The 18,911-nt window shown below is 37.8% G+C and overlaps 1 protein-coding gene across 1 annotated transcript in view; it reads right to left on the bottom strand.

Moving 5' to 3' along the window:
* LOC143037744 (uncharacterized) overlaps positions 1-3,245 on the bottom strand; it is a 34,658-nt gene extending 31,413 nt beyond the window's left edge. Inside the window, exon 1 of the mRNA XM_076206294.1 lies at positions 3,201-3,245. Within this exon, the coding sequence (XP_076062409.1) occupies positions 3,201-3,225 (25 nt within the window). The 5' untranslated portion in view covers positions 3,226-3,245. The remainder of the gene's footprint in view (positions 1-3,200) is intronic.
* Between the last annotated feature and the right edge of the window lie 15,666 nt (positions 3,246-18,911).

Genomic DNA, 18,911 nt, shown 5'->3' with positions numbered 1-18,911 from the left:
AATTATGAAAGGGATGGAAATTCTTGATAGAGATGACTTACTAAAGTGGGACAGAAGAAAAAGAAGAGGACACGAGAAGAAACTTAAGAAGGACAGTTATAGAGGAGATATGAAAAAGAACAGCTTCCCACACAGAGTGATGGATATCTGGAACAAACTGAATGAGGGAACAGTGAGTGCTAAAACCATACATGACTTTAAGAACAAACTAGATATGGAAAGATACAAAAGCGGGTCACTACGAGCATAGCTCTCTTCCCGTAAAATACAACTAGGTAAACACACACACACACACACACACACACACACACACACACACACACACACACACACACACACACACACACACACACACACACACACACACACACACACACACACACACACACACACATATATATATATATATATATATATATAAATATATATATATATATGTATGTATATATACTATGCACACGAAGTTTAATTTTGACACTAATACAAAAGATATTCACAATCGAATAAGCTATTTTTAATGCCGTCGGCGAGAAAGACGATGTGTTCGTAAAGTAACATAAAGTTTTTTCTTTTCTTTTTTTTTTCTTTTTTTCTTTATCAACGGAAGAACATTTTTGCACCTACACAACACGTATGCAGCCAGGCGTCTCAGTGGTTCGCGCACGACCCTCGTTATCGTCTAACGTCGTGAGTCTCGTGCACGAAAACCACCAAAGCACAGGGTATTAATGGAGATACAAGTGACCTGTGTCGTTAACCCGACTGGCTAAATTCACAGCCTATCTCAACCAACTCTTCCCATGCCGGGTGGCATTGTGACACTGTTTCTTTTGTTCTGGCTGCCGCCAGGCTATTTTCTTCGCCTCCGTGGCTCCCCCGGAAAATCCTGGACCTCATAGAATTGGCGTGGATGGGTATCTAAGGCCCTTGGCTGAATGGAGTCGTCTGACACCCATTAAAAGTTTCCCTTTACTACTTTACCACGGCTGCGCGGCAGCACACTGTACAAGTTTCTGTTGTCTCCCGTGCCAAGCGATTTCATTTAGCGTAACAGAAGCGTTGCCATAATAAAGGGAATAAGATTCAATTGACTCTTTCACTTCGGATTTTATTCTGGTTAGCGCACGTGGGTTTTATTCTATTTGGGAAACGTCACCAAACCGACGGGTTAAGAGGCTCTCTAGTAACTCCTTCGATCTGGTGTGACTTTTTCCAGCTGGTATTCCGGCCGACGCCAAGCAATTTTCATTGTTTTTAGTGAAGAAATTGTCAACAGAAGGGTTATAGTGTCCAGTTTTGTTGAATGGAACTGAACGAAATCTAACCTAAAGCGGCGAATCTTCAGATCGTATGATTTCGTGACCCCAGAGTTTCGCTGGAAGTTCGTCTCCTTAACCCTCCAACCTGTCCCACGCATCGTCTGCTGAATTGGCCAACACGACGTAGGTGAGCGTCGGGTCGCGATCGAGGTCGGCAGATGAGGCAGAGTTAGTGTTGTTATGAATTGAAGACAAAACGGTCGGTTTGGCTTTCCTCTGGACAAGTTAGAGCTACTAAATGTAAAAATAGGTTAAGTAAATGAACTCATCCTTATAGTCCCTGGAATGTTGCTGTTGCTCTCATTGTTGCTTTTATTGATACTGTTGGTCTTGTAGACGAGTAAACTCGACAATGGAAGTGTTACAGAGTATTTTTTTTACAGTATTATCTACTAGTAACTCAGGTATGTTTTCTTCTTAATTCGTGAAGCTGGATACAGCACATTGATCCCCTTCCATGGCAGGTAGCAGTTTTCATTTTAGTTTGATTACCACAAAGCTATTTTGCTCATTTAAGTGGTACCCTCTTACAGCAGTGGTTCTCAATCTGGCCTTCCCAGGAAGTTTTCCAGGGCTACTTAGATGGCTGAAGTTACTGGTTGGCAATAAAGTAACTACATTTTCATTCCCACACGTGTAGTATCACTGTAAATTGCTTGTGATGTTAATGCATCTTCTTGATAAAATCATTGTAATTTGATTTTTTTTATGATATCCATCGCAAGATCTAATTATACTGAGTTAGTCTTGATATATTAACATTCTGTACTCGGAGTCAGAATAATGAAGGGATCGGGGTGACGGTCACATAACTCTGGGGGCACTTAACGGGAAAAGGTGAGAACCATCGCCTTATAGGTAAACCTACCTCAGTACACCTTTTCTGGACCTAATGACACTTCATTTCACTCTGGCTTCTGCCACGCTATGTTATTGATCTTCTTGCCACCACCCTCGTAGCCAAGGGGGTTTTAGACAATTAGATTAACCTCACCCTTTTACTTCGGTCACCACCAAGCTATTTCAATCACCGTGATTTTTAATTTACTTTACTTTCACTATTACCCTCATTAGCCAAAGGATATAGGTTTTTTTTTTTTTTTTACTTATGAATAAAAGTCATACTTGACAATCAGCGTATACCAAGACATATTATATGTTGGACAAGGAGGGTTTTATCTACTAGTTTAATTTCGGAGTTGGGAGGCAAGGAGTTAGATGAGACTATAGAAGAGTTGTGGTCGAAAGTATTTCACCATTCCATGGATTTTCACTCTTCGAAAGGCACAGTTTTTGTTGGCGACATTTTGAACTATTTCTCGGTATACAAAATACCATTAACTGGAAAACAAATATACTATACTGCAAAAACGTATTAAAAAATCAGCAACAAACTTTTCGTTTGCACAGAGTAGAATATAGTGTACTGACTGTTTACAGAGAACATAACGCATACGCATATAGTCATCCTTCAAAGTCCTGTCGTCCCTATGCATATACAACCTCTACATTCTTTTCCCTTGAACTGAGACCGCAATTTTATATTAAAATTTTCAGGTCCACTGCAATAACAACAGTATTTGCGCATTCGAACGATACACGGGCTAATGATTGTGCAGTCATTAGAACTATGACCGGTGAGACGAGTAATGCTAGTATGGTGCTTTCATAAAGATGAAGGAGGCACTAGGGTTGTGCAGGTTATAGATATACATACTTTTCTATGGGCGATTGCAAGTGAATTGCGTTTTTAAAGGCTGCTATACATCTGTAAAATAAAATTAGCTTGTATGCTGGGATGTAGATGTAAGCAATGTTAGGTTCGGTAAATAATAACGTGTGTCTGTGCTGTGGCTAACGAGAGCAAGATGATGACAATACCTGAGAGCAGGAGTGAGCGTCTCATGTTGATGTTCCAGCGACGGTCTAAACTTGACTGGGAAGAGCTACACACTCCGCCTCGGACCTTTACCCTATTCTGTATTCTTGTGAGTGTTGGAGTATAGCAGCTTCGCGACTGCATGCACGTTTGTGATGGCTTGTGTGTATGTATGTATGTGTGTATGTATGTATGTATGTATGTATGTATGTATATATATGTGAATTTGAGATGGTATGTGTGTATGTATGTATGTATGCATATATGTATGTATACACGTATGTATGTATGTACAGTTGTATGTATGTATGTATGCATGTATGTATATATGTACGAGTATGTATGAATGTATGCATGTATTGTATGTATGTTTGTGATGATATGTATGTGTGTATGTATATATGTATGCATGTACACACACACACACACACACACACACACACACACACACACACACACACACACATATATATATATATATATATACATATATATATATATATATATGTATGTCTTTTTTCAACCACATTAACTTTTTACTTTTAATTCCATGTCATCACAAACGCGAGTGACAATGCGCTCGCCTGAGACATACGGAAACTGATAAGAAGTGAATTAAAAGTAAAAAGTTAATGTGGTTGAAAAAAGATTAATATCTGCACTGGGGACCATTCAGTGCGTGTGTATTGTATGTATGTATGTATATATGTGTGTGTGTGTTGGAAGAAGATATACTACATGTCACAGGACGTCACAACTACACGTCACAGGACGTCACACTACAAGAAGATAGATATCAAGTCATACGACGTTGCAGCAGCAGCACCAATCGGCTATTGAGCGTCAGGTCTAATCAGAACCTGACAGGAGTCCCACTGAACAATGGAATTAGACCGACCTGATCTTGACCTCTTAGGACACATGGTCCGCGCAACGATACGTCCGTTAAGAAGCGTACGTCCACAGAAGGAATTATCCTTATATCTTATTTTTCACCAGATATCATTAAAATATGCCATGTCCTTCTATGTATCATAATTAGGTGCCAGTCTAGTATGTGATCTACATGCATAATTCTGGTATAGCATGTGATCTACAGGGTGGTCCGAATGTCTTGTTACCCCTACCAATAAAGGTACAAGTATTACAGTAATACAAAATACATGTCCTGGATTCAGGCTGCGTGTAAGTGTATGGGCATTCAGGCAAGAGCATGGGGGCTGTGCGACATGACTTCACTGAAAGATTCGGCAAACCAGCTTCTCCGAGGATGACAATACTGCGATGGGAATATTTTGTTCCAGTGTTCTTATTTTGTTTTGTTGTTCTTACAGTAAATAAACTGAATCTAGGACATGTATTTTGTATTACTGTAATACGTGTACCTCTATTGGTAGGGGTAATAAGACATTCGGACCACCCTGTATATGCCGATATGGGATAGCTTGTGATCTAGCCTATATATATTAGTTCACATGTAGTAGGAAGTCCTGGCAAGCGGGAGTGCTAAAGAGGTTTTCCGTATATGATCAAACCCATGTTAATATCTCTCGTCCAGTTGGTTTAGCATATAAACCTACACAGAGGTTCGTGTTTCTTCACGTTCTCTGGGTTGGAGTTGATTGGTGACTGAAAAATCCTAAATTTAGCAGCCAGTATGCCAAAGGCATTTTCTGATACACGTGTAGCTCGAGACAAGCTATGGTTGAAGATTTTCGGTTCAGGTGTTCTGTCCTGGGTATGATTTCATGAGGTAAGTCCTCTACTATGAAATAAAATAAGTTTATCTTTTTTTAATGTTAAACTCATTCCTCTAATCATAATTGCAAATTTATAACAATATTTTGAATGTAGATTTCAAACTACTCTAGATTTAAGTTGCTGTAGATCACGATTGCATGTAGATCACATACTAGACCGGCACCCATAATTGTATATATATTTTGTTTGATATTGAGTGTATCACTCAACCATGTAAATACCTACTTCTGTCACGTAAATATATACTGTGCGACAAAATCTGATGTAGTGGCAATCGTCACAGCCTTCGTGTCAGTTGCCTTGCCTCTCAGAGCAGGTCACAACTGGCTCTGCACAAGACAACTGGCTGCGATTTACTAGAGTAAATCCGTAGAACCAGACTTTACTTGCTCCTCTACTCACATCGCCTCCAAAGTGTGGATCACAACCTTCCACATGTGTGTGTGTGTGTGTGTGTGTGTGTGTGTATGAACGTGTATGTTTTTGTGTGCATATGTGTGTGTATGTGTGCATAATTCACCACGCTCTTGGATCCCGTGTTGGATTCGTGATCGAAAGTTATTGCCCTCCCAGACGAAAGCTCAAGAGCTCACATGTATGGCCCGATCTGTGGTTAATACTGTCATCTTACACACACGCGCGCGCGCGCACACACACACACACACACACACACACACACACACACACACACACACACACACACACACACACACACACACACACACACACACACACAAACAGAAAACAGGATGGAGAAGGAAGAAAAATTAAAGTGGCCTATATTAACATAGACTGATTAATCTCAGGATAGAATGAACTAAATTATTACCTGTCAGATGAAAAGCCAGACATAATAGGAATTGTGGAGAAAAATTAAGGGGTCCACTACCATCTAATAGTGTTGGTCATGGGTTATATAATTATTGGAACAAAAACAGAAACGAGAAACAGGGCGGAGGAATCATGTTCTTGGCCAAGAAAAACTTAAATGTGACGAAGGTTACTGAGGGTAAAAACAGTGTGGAAATGATCATGATAAAAGTTGAAGACAGCGACATGAAAAGTAGAAAGTTTGTGGTGATTTATGTGCCCCCAAAAACGGGCTCTTGGAAAGAGGGCGATCATTAAAATTGTTAGATGATAAAAAGCATTCAATAAATGAGATACTAAGGGATGGAGGTAACCTGGTACTTATGGGAGATTTTAACTGCAAAGAAATATGTTGGAAAGAGATGACAGTTAAAGGCGGAGAGGATCTATGGGGAAATATATTACTTGACATGACCATATAACATACAATGACACAATCGGTAAAAGAAAATACCATATACAGAAGTAATGAAGAACCATCGAGACTGGATTTGATATTTACAACAGAACCTGAAATTGTGGATAAAATTGAATACAAGACACCATTTGGAAAGAGTGACCACATGCTATCAGAGGTTGAACTAAAGGAAGAAATATATATGGAGAGAAATGACAAATACAGAAAAGGAAGATTGGTGTACAACAAAATGGACTTTGGAAAGCTTAAGAAATCTTTTCAAAATGTAAATTGGGAAACAAATCTACATTGAAGAGACAAAAGTGGAAGAGAAATGGACGATCTTGATGGAAATCTATAATGAAGGAGTGAATGAATACGTACCAGGACAGAAAAAAGAGAAGGTGTACATTAAGTGCTGGTTCAACAGAAGATGCAGTGAAACGAAAGACAGAAGAGATAAAGCTTGGAAAAGATGGAGAAAAGATAAAAAAAATCTGGAAAATGGCAAATATATATAGAAATAAACATGTAAAAGTGTGCAGAGAGAAAAAAGAAACTACGAGAAAGACATAGAAAAATGTAAAGGTCAACCCAAACTATTCTAGATATGTGAATGATAAACTAAAAAATAAACAGTAAATGGTGAGACTATGCCACAGGAATACAAAATACACAGAATATCTAGAAATGGCTGAAGTCATGAACAATCACTTCAAGTCGGTTTTCACTAGAGAAAAAGTACAACATTAGGACGAAGGAAATGAAGTGCGATCTCCCCCATGAGGGAAATAGAAATAACACAAAAAGAAATAATGGATCAATTAACGAATCTTGACGTTAGGAAATCGCAGGACCCGGACGGAATTGCAAATTGGATACTAAAAAATGTGAAGAAGAACTAATGGAAAAATATACAACATAATACGTTGCTCACTCAAAGAAGGCAAAATACCAAAGGATTGGAAAAATGCTAACACTGCACCAATATATAAAGGAGGAAACAAAGAAGAACCCAGAAGTTACAGACCGGTCTCCCTGACTGTAACCAAAATTTGTGAAAAAATGATCAAGAATAAGTGGATAAAACACCTGGGAGAAAACAAAATAATAAACTCGAGACAATTTGGATTCAGACAGGGAAGATAATGTGCTACAAATTTAATCTGTTTCTACTCAAGACTAATAAATATAATACAATGCTTTCCTAAACTTACAAAAAAGCCTTCGACAAAATACCACACAAAAATAATTTAAAAGATTGGAAAACATAGGAGAGATACAAGGTAATCTACTAAACTGAATGGAGGATTTCTGGCATGGTAGAGAAGAGTGTTCAGGTTGGGAGGAGGTGATTAGTGGAGTTCCACAGGGATCAGTATTGGCTCCAATAATGTTCGCTATCTATGTGAATGACATGGATGAAGATGTGGAATAATACATGAGATTCTTTGCAGACGATGTTAGATTGTCAAGGAAAGTGAAAACCGAAACGGATTGTGAATCACTACAGAGACCTAATCAAGGTTTGGAAGTGGAGTCAGAAGTGGGAAGTAGACCAACATTAAGAAATGTAGCATAATGGAGTTCGGAAAAAAAAAGGACAATATACAATTGAAACAAGGGAAGTGAAGAAAGCGGGATATGAAAAAGACCTGGGAGTAATTATCTCAAATGACTTGTCCACTGATGATCAAATAAACAAAATTGTTAGAGAATCCTACAACTTACTAAGATCAATAGATGAAGAAATTGTTAAAAAAAAAATATGTCACACTAATAAGGCCCAGACTGGAGTATGCTGCGCCACTATTGTCACAGAAAAAAAAAAAATAGATAAAGAAAGAAAGAATCTAGAGAGCAACCACGAAAATGACCCCAGCATTTTCAAACCTGTCAGATGAGGAGAGACTGACTAAATTGAAATTACCGATTTTGGAAAGAAGAGAGGTGACCTACTGACCATCTACAGAATCATGAAAAGCACGGAAGTCCTTGGCAGAGAAGACTTACTAAAATGGGACAAGAGAAACACAAGAGAACGTAAAAAACTAGTTAAGAGACAAAAAAAGAAAGACAAAAAAAGTTTTCCACACAGAGGGGTAGACATCTGGAACAAACTGGACAAAACAAGTGTGTGCAAAACCATATACGAATTTAAGAGCAAACTTGACACCGAGATACAAAGACGGGGTACCACGAGCATAGCTCCCCTTCCTGTAAGATACAACTAGGTAGGTACACATACTATTCCTTGCCCATCAAAGCTGGGGTGCCAGCTTGTAGTGTTATGATGCTTTTCAGACTTGGGCGGGTACTCGAACTCAGATCAGTGAATAGTTGAGCGCGGTACTACTTCACCTACAAGCCGTGTGTGTGTGTGTGTGTGTGTGTGTGTGTGCGCGCGCGCCTGTATTTGTGTTTACCTAGTGGTAGTATACGGGGTTGGAACTGTTTCGTGAAATCCCGTATCTTTGCCCTTATGATACTTTGCCTTAATGAAAAGTAACCACCAAGCCTAGGTACAACTTTGCATTTTCTCTTTTGTAATATTGTTGCTTCTACGAGAACAATGTTTAAAACAAATATATTACCCCAAAAGTACTATATGAGGGACTTTTAATGAAAATATATGTTCGTCGTCTGTTAATTTGCATCCTAGAACACATCGTGCAGCGCCACCTCTTGGTATTAATTCCGATGACGTCATGAGTTGTGTACCAACCCAAGCGTCCGAAAGAGAAATAGACGATATTCAACGATGTTGAGAATTTTTTCATCGTCTTTTGAAAATAGTCTTGATTCTCTAATTATTTCTGATAACAGCCAATATATGTGGATGATGGCATAGTTTTGGGATAGTTAATTTGAACCGGAATATCTCTGAGGAAATTTTCATATTGGTAGATCTTTGGTGCTTACCTGTGTACATGTTGGTTCTGCAATGCTGTCTTTTGGCACTCAAAAGAGCAAGAGTAGTATACGTGACGCATTCAATAGTTTTGCACTGTGCTCCTACATATAAAACTGTATTACGTTCTTACTATGCCTCCTAAACAACACAAGCTTTGTGAACAAAGATTTCTACAACGTAATACATATATTTTTTCATCTTGGCCCTAGTGTGGCAGTGAAAAGGTTAATTTTGGTCACATGTTACTACCAAATAAAATTAATTGTTCTCTATACTTGTTTGATACATTATTTTAGATTGTTTACACACTACAAAAAAACGAAAGATTTACCACAAGTATCGCTAAGAACATACTGATTCCTTCCATAAAATAACGTGTTTTTTGCATTTATTCCTATACTGCACACCCTTATTTAACCTGATATTAAAATATGTTTATAGTGAACATATCATAGAATTGAAAATTAAGTTCCTGTATAGGTCTAATGAAAGAAAATTGTTATTTCATATATTGTTTAGTCAGTATTGTTTCTCTGAATTCAGAAAAATCTCCAGTAGTTAAAAAAAGTTAAACTGTATATGACTGCCTCTAAGAAAACGTGGTCTTATGTACCTTGAATTGATTCATTATATTTCAGTGATGTTGATGACTACGTCGATGAGTCGGCCCCGTTATTTCTCCTGGTTTTAGTTTCCTAAATTTATCTATCTAATAATTTTGATAGCAATTGCCAAAAACAACATGTCATATAATTTGTTTGTATAGGTTTAGAAATACCTGTAGTATTATTGTAAGAGAATTTAGCTCTCCGTATATGTTCTGTACGTGAATAATATCAATGTCTTCCTCCTGCCTTTCTCTCTTCGTTCTATATGTTATTAACATATTATTATCCACCTTTTCTCTTATTATTTTCTTCCTAATAGTGTATTTCCCTCGACGGTTCTTTCTTCATTTTCATAATTCCTAAATCTGATATTAGATAGCACGCGGCACTCGACACGACCACCATTCATCAAACATAATGACAATGCAAGAAGAATGAACACAACCTATGACACCATTGCGGAATGGATGACGCTACGGGTAGGTTTTACAAAAAGGACGACGTTTTGGGAATAGGAGCAGTAATTCAAAATCATAATAGAGAACGAAAGAGTTTTTGTGTGATTTATTTAGCTATTGTTGACTTTGGGGGAGTACTAATAACATATTCCAGTAAAATTGCACATCTTTAATTTTCAGTGGTTACATTTTCAATTCGTTTATTTTGTTGGCCTAAATGTTTTTATCCTTGTTCCAGGGATCTAATATATGGAAAACTTTACTTTCTGATATATGTTTATTAAGCATACTTTTTCATCTTTTCTTACTTTTTCATCTTTTCAATATGATCTTGTGTTCATCATTCATACCATACCAACGTGTCCTCCCTTTCTATTTTTCTTACATATTTTACTTATCTAAATATCACTATCAAGTCGGCTTTCGCTTATAGGTCATCCAGCGTGGGAAGTCCGATTTTTCACTCTTTCCTCATATGCAATGTTGTTTAGGCTTGAGATCATCTTGGTTGCTACCCACTGTATTCTCTCTCTCTTTATATATATATATATATATATATATATATATATATATATATATATACATATATATATACATATATACATATATACATATATATATACATATATATATACATACATATATATATACATATATATACATACATATATATATATACATATATATATACATATATATATATACATATATATATATATATATACATATATATACATATATATATATATATATATATTTACATATATATGTATACATATGTATATACATATGTATGCACCAATATATATATATATATATATATATATATGTATATATATGTATATATATGTTTTAAATTACCCACTGTCGGAGAAACAAAGCAAAGGAGACAGACGAACTGTATATTTCGACCACAACTGTGGTCCTCTTCAGCAGTATGGATACAAGATAAGATGTACAAGAATTTATACAGTGAGAGAGGTACAAAGTAGGAACAAGGGGAGGTGGCTCAAGTCACATGTCCGAGGTGGGGCGGATTCGGTAATGGTAATAATTTATTCACAGCATAAGTTGTTATACAATCAGGTGACCATTGCCCTTTTTATGGTCACCTGATTGTATAATAACTTATGCTGTGAATAAATTATTACCATTACCGAATCCGCCCCACCTCGGACATGTGACTTGAGCCACCTCCCCTTGTTCCTACTTTGTACCTCTCTCACTGTATAAATTCTTGTACATCTTATCTTGTATCCATACTGCTGAAGAGGACCACAGTAGTGGTCGAAATATACAGTTCGTCTGTCTCCTTTGCTTTGTTTCTCCGACAGTGGGTAATTTAAAACATTTTACTAAATGTGCTACTACATTTTCGTCTTGTGAAATATATGTATATATATATATACATATAACTATATATATATAACTATATATAACTATATATATATATATATATTTATATATATATAAATAACATGGATGAAAGTGTAGAATGTTATATGAACTTCTTTGCAGATGACGCAAAACTACTAAAGAAAGTAAGTACAGAAAAAGACTGAATCACTACAGAGAGACCTGGACAAAGTCTGGGAATGGAGCCAAAAGTGGGAAGTGAATTTCAACATTAAGAAATGTATTATAATGGAATTTGGAAAAAGGAAAGATAGAATATCATGACAATATCAAATGTGTACAAAGGAAGTAGAAAAAAAAGTTAGCTCGCAAAGACATGTCACCAGGCAAGCATATTTACAAAATAGTCGGAGAAACCTACAATTAAATAAAATCAATAAAGGTGGCCTTTAATCACTTGGATGAGGTAATGGTAAAGAAAATATTAGTCACACTGATAAGACCAAGATTGGAGTACGCTGCGTCACTATGGACACCCAGCATAAAAAAGAAAAAATATATAGAAGGGATTATTCTTTGCTGCAAACAAATGTCCTTAATTTATTATCTTGCAACTTGGTGCCACTTACACGTGCTTGTACTACATGACCCGTGAATGGTGTCCAATACACTGGTGGCCCTAGGTGATGATCATAGTCAGTTAGTGTCTGATGACTCAGCAGTGATGTCACAACACTGCTGTGTTACTATTTCCATAAATGCTCTATAGTATTAGTTATTATTATTACGCTCACCGTCCCCAAATATTACATTCAGCGCCCCCAAGTCATAAGTTTACAAAGGCGGAGCATGCCGACAGGAGACCTTTTGGTCCATATCTAGGTCAGATGCGAAAAAATCATAATAATGATAAATAAATAAATTAATAGATAATAAATAAGATACATAAATAAATGCATAGGTATAGTTAAATAATAAACAAACAGGTGAATAGTAAATAATAAGAAATTGACATATAACTAATAATAAATGAGAATCAAGCCTATTATAACAGACAAATTATAACAAAACAAATAAACAAATATTACAAAATAGATGATAATCACTACAGCATCTTAGGTGTTTATTTAAATAATTCTTAAAGCTTCGAACTGAACCACATTGCACTGCCTCTGCAGGTAGTTTATTCCATTCATTAACTACACGGTTGGCGAAGTTGTTTCTACCCATTTCCAAATTAAATCTATTTCCGGACAGTTTGAAACCGTTGTTTCTCGTCTGATTCTCATTCAATGTGAAAATTTTGTCACTTTTGATGTCAATTCCCTTTAGAATCTTAAAGGCCTGTATCTAGTCATCTCTGAGTCTACGCTTTTTTAGGGAAAACAGATTCATATGTTTTAGTTGATTTTCGTATGATTTATTTTTGATATTTGGAATCAGTTTTGTGGCTCGCCGTTGTACTTTTTCCAATCTGTCAATGTCTTTAATGAGATTCGGTGACCATACGGAAACAGCATATTCCAAATGTGGACGAACTAACGATTTATATAGTTTGTTAATGAGTGATGAACTTTTGAAGTCAAAAGATCGCGCAATCAGTCCTAGAATCTTATTTGCTTTCTCAGAGGCTGAAATACACTGCTTGGGTGATTTGAGATCGTTACTGATAATTACGCCGAGATCTTTCTCACTATCCACTTTTGTTAACGAATTTCCAAATAACTTGTAATCGTACTCACTGTTATTTTACCTATGTGCATTACCTTGCATTTACTTGTGTTAAATTTCATTAGCCACTTTTCAGACCATTGCTGTAATTCATCTAAATCTTCTTGAATATCTAATTGGTTTAAGTGATCATTTGCCATTCCACACAGTTTTGTATCATCTGCCTACGGGCCTGTGTGGATTGTTCCGGTGGTTCAATGAAAGAGTTCATACGCCGGTATTACAACAATTTATACAAAATCTAAACATGTATCTTCGACTAAAGCAGGTACAACAATGCCTATCCCGCGTAGGTAGCTCAAACGCGCGGGATTTACAATTGCATAGCGCAATTATCAAATAAATATACACATACACAACAGATTTCCCTAACACAGCTCGGCAACCATCTCTCGGTGACCTCACCGAGGAAATAACATTCCTGGCAGGGAGCAGACAAATACAATAAATACATTAAGACAATGAAATATGGTACAATAATATGCTGGTCAGTATAATTAAGAAATTGCCGGACGTCCGGGACATGATACAATCAGAATAATACAGAGAATGATACATAGGACAATGGAAAAATATAATAAACTTATATTTGACAAATAATTATAGAAGAGCTCTTTAAAAAGAGAGGTTCAAATCAATCTCGGTTATGCCAAGCACAACTGAGGCTGCATATAGTCATTTACATAATGTACATACTAAACAGATATCAGTTAAAATGACAAAATTTAACACATCAAAACAATTGTACTCAATAGTCTCACTCGACCACCAAGGCATTGTACCTTTTGAACCTAGACGATACAAGTGGTGAACAGGGGGTTACACATTTGGGAACATTGAGCTTTGGGAGAGGCTGGGTAAATGTAGGTATGGGCAGCTGTGTCTTCTTAAGCCTATCAGAATGCAGAACTTCATTAAGTCCCTGAGATGGGTCAAAAGCCATGAACTTATTGGGATGAAGCCTCTGCGTCACCAGAAAAGGACCAGTAAATTTGTTGTTTAATTTATATTGTCGCTCTCAGGCATTTGTTTTAATGTAAGGTGTAGCCTTACTATGTTGTTTCTGTATCATGTTTGATTTAAGACTCCTGAAGGTTCCTTCTGACAGAATCATAAATAGTAAGCAGTGTATGACACTGAAGGTAACTTCAAAGTTGTAGAGAGGACGAATAGGAATATCCAAAAGATCATACGGAAACCTCCTCTCAGAACCATAAATGATATAATGAGGTGTCTTTCCCGTTGCTACATTAATTGTGTTATTAATGCAGGCAATGACAAGGGGTAGCCAGTCTTCCCAAGTTTTCTGCAGATTATTAGAAATGTGCCTTACGACGTCAAGTATTTTCCTAATCGTCCGCTCCACCAGACCGTTAGAGGAGGGGTGGTAAGTAGCCACAAAACCTTGGGTGATAGTGTATTGTTTGTAAATGTTGGCTATGACCTCATTCTTAAACTCAGTCCCATTGTCGCTAAGCAACACTGAAGTAATGTAAGGACAGAAAACATGGGAAACTAGAGCATGAGGAACTACTGGAGCAGTTTTATTTTGCAAGAGAGCCAATATCATAAAACGGCTAAAGTGATCAACTGTAACAGTGATTCCTACATAAGAGGGTGGACTTAATGCGGGTGAGAAATACCTTGATGGTGATTTCTTCGTTCTATTAAGAATATGACCTAGCGATTACAGGTTGTACAATTAGGTCATTAACCTAACACTCCACATGCCAGGGCCTTGACTTCGGCACTGCCTCCTGCCAGTTCGTGATCTGGGGAGTCTCCTCTGCCAGGTCCAAGACCTGGGCAATTCTCTCTTCTTGACGGCACAGCCGTCCGATAATAAAGGGAGTCGGTGGGTTGCCGTCTGTGAGACTTGTTAGTTATCAATTATATGCATAGGTGTTAGTTCCGTTATATCGGGATTAGTTGTATAGTTGGTGGGTGTGGTTAGATATGGTGTATACGTGTTAACTTACGGTAATGTAATCGGGGTAGGTATGAGAAATGGTTCAATGGGTTTGTCTGGTGACATTAGGCATCTTGTGTTTAGACATTGTTTGTCCTACTTTGAGTCTAGTCAGATGTTTTGGATTGGGAAAGTGGTGAGGTTTGCAAAGATTATAGGTCTTGCCAAAGGCAAGTACCATGTTGCATGTGTGTGGATCACGTGCTTGGTTGGCGATGGTTAGTAATGGTTACACAACACATATAAGAACGTACACTGAGCCTTGAATGATATGGGGGCAATTCCAAGAGATCAGTGGCTACAGTGTCGAAGGGACGAGAAAGAGTAGGAGCAGTGTGAATAGGAGCAGTGTGAATAAAACCTTTGTTCTGAGCACAAGACTTGCACTGGGCTACATGAATGGCAATGTCTAAACGTATTCTACGTCAATAATATTTCTTGCGAGCCATAGCCTGGTTTTTGTCACGACCTGGGTGACCAGCTTGAGGGGAATCGTGAGCAAGAGATAAAATAACAGGGACTAGACTCAGGGATCACTAACTGTGCCACATCTTGCTCAAACATTTTCACGTTACGAATGAGAACACTATTTTGCAAGGAGAACTGAGACAGGGGTACAGGCAATTTTGGCAAGGTAGCATCATCGCCAGATTCTAAGGCGTAAATGACAGTAGACCAAACAGGATTCTCACGTTGAGCTTTGGCTTACTCTCGCAGAAACTATCTGGTTAGGCAGCCTTAAAGATTTTTTACTTTGAAAAGTTGTGTGACAGCACTGTGGTCTGTATAAACTGTGATGGGATATACAAAAATTATGTCACGAAAATGCTTTAAAGCCCACACCACTGCTAAAGCTTTCAGATGTGTAACAGAGTAGCGAGACTCAGCATGATTGAGTATGCGGCTAGCATATGCAGTGACATATGAACGACGATCATCTACTTGCTGCATTAAAACAGCTCCAATGCCTAAACCAGAAACATCAGTGCAAAGGGTAAAAGAAATAGTATAATCTGGGAATGCCAACACAGGCACCTGAGTAAGTGCCTGTTTCAAGGTGTCAAAACTTTTCTGATGAGTATCATGTCACTGGAAGGAAACTTCCTTTTAGTGGAGACGAGTAAGTGGTGATGCTATGGAAGCAAAGTCTTTTACAAAAGCACGATAGTATCCTGCCAATCCTAGGAAAGAACGTACTTGGTCAACTGTCATAGGTGTAGGAAAGTTTCAAACAGCTTTGATTTTGTCATCTGTAGTATGAATGCCATCTTTGCCTACTACACGACCTAAGAATTGGATGCTGGACTTAAAAAATTAACATTCTGGTAAATTGCCCTTCAACCCAGCTTAAGCAAAACGTTGTAAGACTAAAGACAATTTATGGAAGTGACTTTCCACATCCTTCGAAACTAGAATCAAGTTATCCAGATACACACAAAGTCCATTACCCACTTGTACATAAAAAAAAAGAGTTAATAAGGCGCTGACATGTTAAAGGAGCAATCCGCAATCCCATGGGGTAGCGAAGCCATTCATAATAACCTGACAAAGTCAAGAAAGCCGTGATCTTACACGAGACTTTTCTTCCAAAGGAATCTGGCAAAAGCTAGCTTTTAAGTCCTGATCCTATGGGTAAAAGAAGATTATTCAACTGTTACATCATTGACACGCCTATAATCCACAACAGGGCGGAATGATCCATTCTTCTTGGGCACAAAAAAGAGTGAGGAATTCCACTCGGAATGAGACTCTTGGATGACACCTTCACTTAACAACACGTCAACCAAAGACTGGGCTACAAGTCTACGAAAACGAAGCAACCTGTAAGAATGTACGTAGACTGAACGCACCCCTGGTTTATGATCAATGCTATGGACAACACGATCCGTAACTCCCAGCCGGTCACCAGGTAAGGCCGAACTTGACGATGTGTTAATAACAATACAATGAAACGGTCTCTTACCTCAGGAAAATCAATGTTACCTACACATGTCGCATACTGAGAGTCTAAAGGAGCTGTGTCAGTCGCATGTGTAGACGGTTGAATAGAAGAGAATGTGATGGGAGCACCAGTAACATTGGTTATCATGGCCGTGATAACGTGGTCCTCACGAACAGTGGAAAGAGTACCCTCTAAAGCAAGATGTCTAACACGAAGAGTCAATTTGAGATAAGACGTCTGAACCAATTAGGGCATCTGAAATGCGCACTGGGACTCGAACTGCACCAGAAGGAATGATATAATGCTCACCTACAACAACAGCAGCAGCACAAGAAAATAGAGGAGGGCCTAAAAGTTTTGAACCCTTATAAGATGGCTGCCTGGGCAGGGCATGTACAGAAGGTGAGCTATGTATAGAAACAAGCCTGTCTGTTGCAAAAATGACATTGTTTTCGAAAGTAACCATACGGCACCGAGGAGATATATCTATGGGATAACTTACTAAAGCATCAAAGCCTAAGAGACAGTCACACTGAATTATGAAATAAAAAAAACTACCACAAAGTTAACATGAAATACTTTAGCATGAGAAGAAAACCTTTAGGGAATGCAAATAGATCCGAGAATAGACAAGGGAGAGCCTTGTATAGCTTGCAAATCAATACAAGAGGGTGACAATGGTACATTGTACAAATCCTTGACAGCAGAATATGCCTTGTTGTCCATAAGACTGCATTCTGCCCCAGTGTCTACTGTTACAGAGATAGGTATCTGGTCCACATAACACTGAAAGGTAAGGAGTTGAGAAGAGACAGCAGCCACTAAAGGGACAATTTTGGAGTGGTCGCAGTTAGTCTTTGGGATTGTGATAAGGGCGCTTGCGAAACTGAGCATAAGTATGTTTGGGAACTGAAGCTTCAAAATCTTAGAACACTGAACAGAATGGCTATACTGTTTATGGACATGACAGTAGCTAGATTGAGGCTGAAATGACAGTCTTCAAAAGTCATGAGTGAGGCTAGAAGAGGAATTAGTAAAACGTCTACGTACAGGAGTCTGCTTAGACTTTCGCTCATGACGCTTACAAAGGAAATAGTAAACACTAGAATGACCTACTTTGTTACAATAAGTACATTGAAGTATGGTATATGTAGATGTAGGAGTACTCTGAGTAGGCGTCGAAGACAGAGGTGATGAAGGAGTGCTCTGTGTAGATGTCGAAGATATAATAGGTGACAGAGGAAGTACCTCCGTATTCTGCTGTGAATGACTAGGTAGTGCAGGAGCTAGCAAGGCACGATGAGGCAATTCTTTTAATTTCCTAGAAAACTTTTTTGCAAATAATAGTAAAGATTCATCTGGCTGATAACTAAAAGATGAAGCAATTTTTCGTTCAGAGGGATTAAGATGTAGAATAGATACTTCAAAACAAGTCAGAGTCTACCTAAAGTGATGGAATTGTTTTCTGTCCAATGTGAATATATAAAAAAAATCTAATGCTTTAGAGGCCACCGTATTGGCTCTAGTGTGAGAACGCATAAAAATCTCAGTACTCAGAGGAAGCGAGCACATCAGCCAATCTGCAGCACCAAAAAAAAATTATCACCTATCAACTTAGCATCAAACATCATAAACAAATTTGCCTTGAAAGTGGTGAAATAATAGTTTAAAGCTCTAGGGTTGACGCATGAATCTGCCATTATCTCA

The sequence above is a fragment of the Oratosquilla oratoria genome, chromosome 23 (genome assembly GCF_046742065.1).
Source record: "Oratosquilla oratoria isolate Oo_2021 chromosome 23, ASM4674206v1, whole genome shotgun sequence".
NCBI lineage: Eukaryota > Metazoa > Arthropoda > Malacostraca > Stomatopoda > Squillidae > Oratosquilla > Oratosquilla oratoria.
Note: the sequence above shows the minus strand (reverse complement) of the source record. Positions and strands in the feature narration are given on the sequence as shown.